The sequence below is a fragment of the Mobula birostris genome, chromosome 25 (genome assembly GCF_030028105.1).
Source record: "Mobula birostris isolate sMobBir1 chromosome 25, sMobBir1.hap1, whole genome shotgun sequence".
Lineage (NCBI taxonomy): Eukaryota > Metazoa > Chordata > Chondrichthyes > Myliobatiformes > Myliobatidae > Mobula > Mobula birostris.
The window spans coordinates 62,574,969-62,585,471 of NC_092394.1; the positions used below are offsets into that span (position 1 = coordinate 62,574,969).

Consider the following 10,503-nt stretch of genomic DNA (forward strand, 5'->3'; position numbering starts at 1 on the left):
TGGAACTAATGACGAATCTCCTGCAACGCACACAAAATGCTGGAGGAACCCAAGCAGGTCAGGCAGCGTCTTTGGAGGAGAATAAACAGTCGATACCGCCTGACTTGCTGAGTTTCTCCAGTACTTTGCATGTTGCTCTGGTTTTCCACTATCTCCAGAATCTTCGGCGGCTACTGCTCCACATCCAACAGAATCTCTTGTCCTCTTATTATCGAGGTAGCCGTTCCTGTCCAATCATAATCACAGCCTTCTTATCCACACCGATCACAAGCACCGCTATCCCGGCCGCCGTGTAGCGCCGCATCAATCAGATTCGGCATCTTGCCCAACCCTGTCCTCTGAGTTTTCGGCCGGCACAACACGCCTGCGCACTGACACTGCCCGGTGCGCCGATTCCGCACATTAACGCACGCGCATTTCTCTCGCTAACCCCCGGTCTAAAATTGCTGCTATGGTAACCAAATATGTCCTTGCTCCTGTTCACTGCAATTTTCCCCCATGCAGACAGCGCCGCGGGAGCGCACGGATTCATTCATATACGCACCGGCGCGCGCACTCGCCTAGGTCCCGCCCTCTGGGGGGGAGGGAAAAAATCCGCAGGGTTCTAAAATTAGCAAGTGACGTCACCGTTAAATAGAGCGGTCGGTCCGGGGCCCGCACTGCGCATGCCAGACTGCGGCACAGCAGGGCCTTGTGGGTAGGTGGCGTGTGTATGAGAGCGCGTTGCGGAGGCGGGGCCGAGTCCGAGAGCAGCGGGAGCCGGCGGACGGCGGCCTCTCTCACCGCGGCGTCCGACATGGCAGATCGAGAGCAGCTGGTGCAACGAGCCCGGCTGGCGGAACAGGCTGAGCGCTACGATGACATGGCGGCGGCTATGAAGTCGGTGAGTGGCATTGCCCGTTCCAAGGGTCCGCAGGGCTGAGGAGCCAGATCCGGATCCGAGCCGCCAGGGGGTCGGTTGGCCGCGCTTCTTTCAACTGCAGTCGTCTGAGTTCTGTCCTGGACCAGGCGGGCTCTCTGGGCCCCTCCCACTAGGAAGTAGCTGTTCCCCCGTCCGACAGGTGAACGGGGCTCACCGCACCTCTCCCCATTTACCGGTTGGCTGCGGTGTAAGGTCCCGGAATAACCGGTTGGGATCGGACTTGGCGGAGGGAGATGAGCGCTGTGAGGGCGGGCGGGCGGTGCCCGTTGGGAAATATGATGATAAGCCACTGAGGGCCCTCCCTCCCAGTCCAGCTTTTGGTTTTAAATAATTCCTTATCACTTATTCTCATAATGCGGTTTAATGACCTAGGGTATTGCATTCTGTACAAATTGGGTCGATCCCCACCGAGTGCGATCTACCAGCACGCCTCCGGTGCGTCCTCGTAGGAGAAGTATGTGTCCCTGGTACTGCATGGTTGGGTTGCACGGCGGCTGAGGCGGGGTTCTGAAACATCGGCTGGTGTCTGGGTCGGGTGTATTGTGTGTAGCGTGGTGGAGGTGGACCGGCTCAGTTACCACTTCATTCTTCTCGTCAATATATCTGGCGGGTTGTTGGCGCCTTGTGTGGACACTATAGGTGGATATAGTCTAACTAGCCTTTTCCAACACCGGGCATTCTGCCAACAGGGGATAGCTTGACGCAAGCCGCTGTTCACTGCGGGATTCTTTTGGCGTGGCAGATCAGTGTAGGTGGCCTTCATTGATGCCGGAGAGCAGTTTTTCAGTAGCTTCTAGTAGGGGTATGCTATAGATAGGCGCTATGTGGCACAAGCGAATGGAGTCAAGCGATGTGATCCAGTTGTTTAAAGTGAGGTCTAGTATTTGAGAATTGAGCAGAGGTGTCCATTTAAAAAGAAATTTTACATGGGATTCCTTATTTGGAAACTTAAAACCTACTCGTGTAAACATGGTGTTGTTATTATTGAATCATAGTCTAGTTTATGCTTTCATCCTTTATTGTAGCAGTTCTACAATACAGATATGACTTGTATGCAGCTCAGAGACAAGCATTTTGGCGCATCTAATCTGTGCTGTCCCACCTGTCAGCGTCAGGAGCATAGGCCTCCATATTGCTCTCATTCAGAATCAGGTTTATTATCACTGACATATGTTGTGAAATTTGAGAGGCAGCAGTAGAGTGCAATACATAATATATGCAATAAATTACAATGGGAGTATATAAATATTAAATAGTGCAGAAACTGAGGTAGTCTTCATGGGTCCATTTTGTTCATGCACCTATTGAAACTTCTATTAACTGTTACAGTTGCACCAACATCTTCCACTTCCATTCTTAGATTCCTTTCTACATTTCACCTTTCTTCCTGAACCTATGACCACTCGTTCTAGTCTTACTCATGCGGGAGAAAAGCCTGCAGGCATTCACCGCTCATGATTGTGTATACCTCTATAAGATCGCCCCTCATTCTTCTGTGCTCCAGTGAATAAAGTCCTAACCTATTCAGCCTATCCCTATAACTTGTGTCCTTAGGATGCAGCAGCATCCCCATAAATTTTCTTTACGCTCTTTCAAGCTTATTGATGTCTTTCCTGTAGGTCGCTGACCAGAACTGCAGACAATACCCCAAATTTGGCCTCACCATTGTCTTATAAGGCTTCAACATAACAGCCAGCTCCTGTACTCAATGCCCTGATTTATGAAGACCAATGTGCCACAAGCTCTTTGTGACCCTATCTACCTGTGCTGTCACTTTCAAGGAATTATGGATCTGTTTTCCCAGATTTCTTTGTTCTTGGTTCACTGTGTCAGTCTTGTCCTGGTGTGTCCTTGCAATTTCATGCAATGTGTCTGCATTAATTTCCATTTGCTGTTTTTTAACCTTTTTCTTAGCTAGTCCAGATCACTTGGCAAGTTTTGATAGCTGTATAAGGTTCTAGTGAGACTCTGACTGCAGTAATGTACATGGGTCTCCATCTCTGGACATCCACTGACATTGTCTGCAAGCCCACTGATTCATATAACTACCTCAACTATACCTCTTCCCACCCCACCACATGCAAAAACTATTCCCAGTTCCTCCATCTCGGCCACATCTGCTCCGAGGATGAGGTTTTCCATTCCAGGACATCTCAAATGTCCTCTTTCTTTAAGGATCATGGTTTCCTTCTGCTGTCATCAATGATGCCCTCACCCGCATCTCCTTCATTTCCCGCACTTCAGCTCTCACCCCATCCTCCTGCCACCACAACAGGGACAGAGTTCCCCTTGTCCTCACCTACCACCTCACCGGCCTTCGGATCCAGCACATTATCCTCCGCAACTTCCGCCACCTTCAAATGGACCCCACCACTAAGCACATCTTTCCCTCTCCACCCCTCTCCGCTTTCCGCAGGGGTCGGTCCCTCCGCGACTCCCTGGTCCACGCGTCCCTCCCCACGGATCTCTTCCCCATGAAGTTTTTGATGAAGGAACTGAGTAAGAATGTAGTTGATTTTTCTGTGATTGCATTAGTTCTGTACTTGAAACAATGAGAGGCAGTAGCAGCATAACAGGACTAATTGGATAATGCCACCTAAGTGAGCCAGTAAGGTCTCTGCTGTGTGCTTCTGATATTGATCATTAAGCATGATCTTCACAGCAGTCTTCGTAAAAGCATAGGAAGAGGGTTTCCTGATCTAAAGATCGAAGAAAGAATTGAGTGGGTGCCTTCTAAGTCTCAATGTTAGAAAATTTGTCGATAGCCAACTTGTATATTTGGAAATTTCCAGTGTAAAATAGATTGGAAACTAAATGGCAACTAGAAAGTTCAAATAAAATTGTGTTGTGGGAGTAGGCATTTGTGTTTTGACTCTGTTCCCAAGCAATAGGTCATGGTTAATTTGTGAGCCAATTCACCTACTGCCTTTCTCATCTGTGCTTCAGCAATTTCATTTGAACGTAAGAATTCATTTAGCTTACCATTTGCAGAAGTAACTGTACCTCCATTGTGCAGAAATGTTTCTTGGCTTCAGCCCTAAATGAGATGCCTTAATTAGATGGTTGCTGGGTAAATGAATAATCAAAGTAAAAATCAGTCACTTTGGGCCACATTGCTTACTGAAAATTGACATGTATTAACATGGTGCTTAATATTGTAAACTGGGAGGCTGGGGGACTGTGGTAGGGTGGAGGGTAGAACTGCGATAAATAGATGGTGGGGTACGCTAGAAACAACCTTTTTGTATTTTGACCTTAAACTTTTTGTGGGTTGGTAATGCAAGTGCTAACAGCTTGTACAGCCTGGCAGGTCTTCCATCTAGCTTGGGAGTTGAATTTGCTAAGAAGTTACTTGTGTCTCATTAGCTCACACCCCCTCTCATCCCCACTCCTGCTCTGTTCAAATTACAAGGGTGTTACAGTTATTTGTAGATTAGACTAAGTTGTGTAATTCTCTTCTGCAAGTTTTCAGTTACAAGTTGATGTAGATGATGATACCCCTTCTCTCTCCCTCCAGTTCTTTACAAGATTCAAGATTGTTTATGTCATTTCCAGTGCACAAGTATAAAGGAGAGTAAAATATTTTTTCTGGATCCAATGCAGCATAATTAACAGTTGGTGTAAAACTGTTGGTGCCAGTGGCCTGGATTCATTTCCTGCCACTGTCTCTAAAGAGATCTTCCAGTTACCACATGGGTTTCCTCCAGGTGTTCTGGTTTCCTCCCACATTCCAGAGAATGTAGGTTAATTGGTCACATGGGCGTAATTGGGTATCATGGGCTCACTGGGCTGTGCATTCTCTAAGTAAAAAGAAGAAAAGGTATTTGGGTCTTAATCCACCCCACACCCTTAAACTACAACCTTTGGAGCCAATTACCTGCAGAGTCTGTTCACTACAGAGCTGGACATGTCTTTCCTGCCAGTTTGTCTGTAGATGCTGCTGCTTTCCTTTATTCCTTTGAAACCACAACCCTATTGACCACAATTCCTTTGGACTCAGTTCACAAGCCAAATGCAAAATAAGGTCACCCAATGTCACAGTCCAGGACTTGTGGCATTGCTTGCTTGGTGATGAGGTCTGATAGTGAGGGGAGAGTTATTTAATTTTTTTTGTGCCACTTGAACTGTTGTTTTGGAAGAATTGTACATTTATTTGGGCTGAAGATTACCCTGACCTGATTTCACCTTAATCCTCAGTCTGTGAAAAACGGCATCCATTTCTAATGAGTTCACGGCTAACCTGCTGAAGGTAAAATATTTTCACCACTATGCCACATGTGACTAAAAGCTGGAAATCTTGAGCAAGACAAGCTGCTGGAGGAACTCAACAGGTCAGGCAGCATCTATGAAAGGAAATAAACAGACAATGTTTTGGCCTGAGACTCTTCAGGACTGAGAAGGACGGAGACAGCAATTCAACTGAGGTGGGAGAAGGGATGGAGCACAAGCTGTAACAGCTACTGTGAGACCAGGTGAGGGGGAAGCTGGGTGGAGGAGGGTTAGGGTGATAAAGTGAGAAGCTGGGAGGTGATAGGTGGAAGAGCTAATGGGCTGCAGAAGGAATTTGAGGAGAATGGACCATGGAATAAAGAGGTAAGGAACTAGAAGGAAGTGATTGGCATGGGGGTAGGGGAGGGGAAGAGAGGGTGAGAGGGCCACCAGAATGAGGGAAAAGCAAAAATTATGTTGGGGATATCGAGAACAGGAGTTACTGGAATTTAACAAAATTGATATTCATGCCATCAGGTTAGATCTGCCTTAGCTGGAATGAGATGTTGCTCCTTCAACTTTTAGCCTCCTTGGCATTAGAGGAGGCATGTTAGTATGTGAGTGGAAAGTCAAATTTAAACGGGTCACTGAGATACTGTGGTGGGCAGAGCTAAGGTGCTTGACAAAGCTGTCACTGAGGCTGTGCTAGATGGAATAAATGACCCCACTCTGCCTCCCTTTCTTTTTGCATTTTTTTGTTATCTGTATATTTGTTATCCATTAGTGTTGATTCTACATCATGGGATGGGAGAATAGGTTGACAACAAATTCACTCATTGCCTTCAGCTGCAGTGAGTTGCAGATCTTATTGGTGTGTGGCCTTAATGGTACTTTAATGTGCTTAGCTGATTGTGTCATCTGGCTTAAAGGAAGAAAGTTACCACTGAAAGCCTTTTGGGGAAAAGCAGTTTGAGTGTCATGGCTTTTCTCTATTTAGACATTTAGCAAGATCAACTGTGCATAGTTGGTTGCTTTCAGTAGTATTACTGAAGCTATAACTGCTCTCAGGTTTTGTGTAGTCTACCAGATGTTGGAGACCAGATACAGTCATAAATATGACCAGTGTACTTTTGGTCAATTTAGCCTGATGTACTAACTCAATTTTATAAATTTGAAATTTATCAGCAAGTAGCCACATGTATTTGTAAAGCTGTGCTATCATGGTCTAGAGATAGGAGTGCCACATGATTGGCTTATTATTGTTTGTTATCAACCTATTGTCTGGGAGCTGAGTACAAAATACTAGTGTCCTTGTACATGATTGTGCCTTAAGGGCTGTATTAAGCACAATCTGAAAATAAGGTATGAATATTTAGGTCTATTAATAATTTATTGCCTTGGTGTTTTCTCTATTGGAGATGGTGCATTCTAAGGTAGTTCAATGGCTACCTTTTGTGCAAGTATACCATTCAGCGTGAGACAGATAATAGAGTTTTGAGCAGAATATACATTGAAAGAATATTTGTCCCTGTAGTACAGCTGACTGTGCTGTCCTCTAGCACTGCCCTGCAGTTGACCTCCTTGGATAGGTTTGACAGCTCAAAGAGTAAGATTTGGATAACCTGAAGTTCTTCAAAAAGGACGCTGAGAGGAAACTTGGTGTCTAAAATTAAGACAAGTACTTCTAGTTCACTCCATTCCCACAGTGTTCTCAAAGGCCAGAAAGCAGAGATTTCAAATCACTGATGAGATTAGACAGATGGGGGATGGAGGAATCCTAAATTAGTCTTGGTGGTCTAGTACTTGGAAAGGTGATGGCATTGTCTGTCTGAAGAGTTGCGACGTGTAGGGTTACAGAACAAGTGCTGGGAGGTGGGTTTGGGCTCAAAGACCTTTCTGTGGTGTGCGTGGCTTGGACATTGTTTGCCTGCCATTTGTTATAGAAAGTGAAAGTTCATTTTGAGTTGGTTGAAATGGCGAGACCCTTGTTGGAAACCCAGGAGGCACTTGTTCACTCACATCTGTTGGTCTTTTTCCTGTTGTCTTTCTTGCAGGTAACAGAGCTGAATGAAGCACTGTCTAATGAAGATCGCAACCTGCTCTCTGTGGCGTACAAGAATGTGGTGGGAGCTCGCAGGTCTTCCTGGCGTGTTATCAGCAGCATCGAGCAGAAAACATCTGCTGATGGTAATGAGAAGAAGCTGGAGATGGTGCGTGCTTATCGGGAGAAGGTGGAGAAGGAGCTGGAGGTAGTGTGTAATGATGTATTGGCGCTGCTTGACAAATTCCTCATTAAGAACTGCAGCGAGTCCCAGGTAGAGAGCAAAGTCTTTTACCTGAAAATGAAGGGCGACTACTACCGCTACTTGGCTGAGGTGGCCACTGGTGAGAAGAGGGCCCGTGTAGTGGAGTTGTCCGAGGCTGCTTATAAAGAGGCCTTTGAGGTCAGCAAGGATCAGATGCAGCCTACTCATCCTATCCGCTTGGGCTTAGCCCTCAACTTCTCTGTCTTCTACTATGAAATCCAGAATGCCCCTGAGCAGGCTTGTCAGCTGGCCAAGGCAGCCTTTGACGATGCCATTGCTGAACTGGACACTCTAAACGAGGGTTCCTACCAGGACTCAACACTCATCATGCAGTTACTACGGGACAACCTCACCCTCTGGACAACTGACCAGCAGGATGATGAAGCAGGAGAAGGCAACAACTAGTAGTCTTCCCCTTCTTTCCCCTTCCCACCTGCCCTTCCGTTTTCTCTCTCCTGCCTCACCCACCCACCATATGCGCTATACACCATAGTGCTGATATATCTACTGTACACACTCCCCTAAATCTGCTGTATGCTCATCAGAGAACAATGATATCGAATCTTTGGCTGCATTGGTATTTAAGCCCATTTGCTGTAGTTTGCATTTGAGAATCATGCAGAATGTTTGTGGATCTATTACATTGACCATGAATCATTGACATTTTTGTTTTTGGTCTTTTAAGATGTCTGGGTGTGTTTTGGAACTAGCAGCCCCCAAGATTAAATGATGTGTGGTGCTTTTATCACTTTAATCTAGCTCAGTGACCCAGTCATCATGATGTCTCCCCTCATGACCAATCTCTCCTTGCATGTGGAAATGACAATATCCCATTTTAACTTCAACACCCGGTCAATTTGATATTTCCTGGAAATGACTGTATTGTACTGTTTACATTAATCAGTGTCTTGTTAAAGTATTCAGCCCCAAACCTTTTGTTCGTATAAATGAGTATTGCAACCAGGGATTTTCATCAATTTAGCTGGGAATTTTTATTTGTCAATAACATACTCTTCCTTTTCAGAGTCCAAAAACCAGGGAAATACTAAAAATTCAAAACCTGAAAAGGATTCGTCCTTCTTTGCTCATTACTTAGTTGAACCACTTCTCACAGCTGTTATGGCCAGTAGTGTTTTTGGATAAATTTCTATACAGGGCTTTGATCCAGTGAAGGACATCACTTTTCTTCATTTTCAACCACTCCATGGTTGCTGTGGAAGTGTGCTTGGGTCACTACCCTTCTGGAAAAACTAACTCCAGTTTATGGTTTCTGGCAGAGGCTAGCAGGTTTTTGATCCAGGATCTCTGTGTATAACAGCATTCATCCCATCAATCCTGACCAGATTTTCAGTCCCTGCTGCTGAAAAGCATCTCCATAGTGTGATGCTACCTCCACTATACAGTAGGGATGGTGTTACCTGGTGATATGTAGTATTAGATTTACACATGCACAGTTTAGTGTTGAGGCCAGAAAGTTCCACTTTCGTCTTAACTGACCACAAGTCTATTTTCCACATCTTTACAGTATCTTCTAAGTGACACATTGCAAAGTGGGCAATTTTTTGGGCCAGGGCTGTTTCTTTGCCACTCTTCTATAAATACTCTTTTTTTTTTTTTTGAGATTGTGCAGCCATGCACTTCATCTCCAGTTGCAGCCACTGACTTCTGTAGTTCACTCAGTGACTGTTGGTGTCAGAGTAACCTCTTACAAGTGCTATTCTTTAGTGCTATTCTTTAGTGACTAAGTTTAGAGGGGTAGCCTGACCTAGGCAGTGTGGTTGTGGTTTCATATTTTTCCAGTTTCGCAATGGATTGCATTGTGCTCAGTTATGTTCACTGAGATGTTTGAAATGATCTTATACTCTTCTCCAGATTTGTGCTTCTCTATTATTTTTCCCTGACTTATCTTGAATGCTTTTTTGTCTTCATTTTGGTTTCATCTGTGGAAAATCTGCATCTACATCTGTAGGACCTTACGGAGGTCATTGAAAATTCACTGAAAACAGGTGATCCTCTAATTTTCTACGTCAACAAATTGGGTGAGTTGGTAAGGTAATATATTGCACTTAAGGGAAGTTAGTGTACTAATTACAAAGGGGATGAGTACTTTTGCAGCCTCATAATTTTGTTTTTTAATTTTTAGTAAATTGACAGATTTTGGAATTTTTTTGATTTGACGTGCACAGTGTTTTGTAGGTGAGCTCAAAAATCCAACAATATATTTTAAGTTTAGAAAATGAGACAGTAAAATGTGAAAATAGTTGTGGGAGTCGAATACTTTTTCAAGGCACTGTAGGTTGCTCATTTTAGCCAATGAGTATTTCATTCTTGCGCTAAATTTGTATAAAGCTAGGAGGACTGGCTGTTGTTGCTGAATATTCACTCTTGGCTATTTTTATTTATGACATCTTCTGATATACACAGATCTTGGGGAATGCATTGCATCTGCTTAAATATTTTGATACTTTTGTCACATTTTGTTTGTACCTAATTAAATCTTCTGTAAGACGTCACCTTTGCTGATCAGTTTTCAGGCTGGTTTCATTAAGTTCAGAGGATTGTCAGAAAGCATTGCGGGGAAATAAATAATCTGATGGAATGCTGAACTTTAATTTGATGTTGAGTTAAACGGATGTCAATAAATGCTGCCTCAGCTACAACCTGGACTTGGCCTCTGTCTTCTGTTGGTTGACTGTATTTGTCTCTGGTTAAAGGAGCGTCACTAAGTGATTGTTCTCAAGTAATTCAGATCTCAAAGAATAGTCTAGCCTAAAAGCCAGCAGGCAACAATGCTCTTTACACTGTTCTGTATGATCTATCTTCATGCACCTGTTTTGTGAATGTATTTCAGCAATCAGTAGAGAAAGTGGGAAGGGGAAAAAATGTCTTCAGCCTTTTCTGATTTCTACACAAGTCCTTGTTTCTTCTGATATTAAGCTAGTTTCTTTTTAGGGGCCCAGAAAACTAAAGTATATTTTGTAAATATTTTCACAATAACCAGTCAATATCTGGACTGAAAGTGAATTAGCCACTTGTAGCAAATATTTACTGTTTCTAAATGTATAG

General features: G+C 44.2%; 1 protein-coding gene across 1 annotated transcript; it reads left to right on the plus strand.

Annotated features, from left to right (window-relative positions):
- Nucleotides 1-692: 692 nt before the first annotated feature.
- Nucleotides 693-10,103, plus strand: ywhah (tyrosine 3-monooxygenase/tryptophan 5-monooxygenase activation protein, eta polypeptide). Its single transcript, XM_072242892.1, has 2 exons — nt 693-883; nt 7,186-10,103. Exons 1-2 carry the CDS (start codon nt 713-715, stop codon nt 7,840-7,842), a joined length of 828 nt encoding a protein of 275 aa, XP_072098993.1. The 5' UTR covers nt 693-712; the 3' UTR covers nt 7,843-10,103.
- Nucleotides 10,104-10,503: the final 400 nt, after the last annotated feature.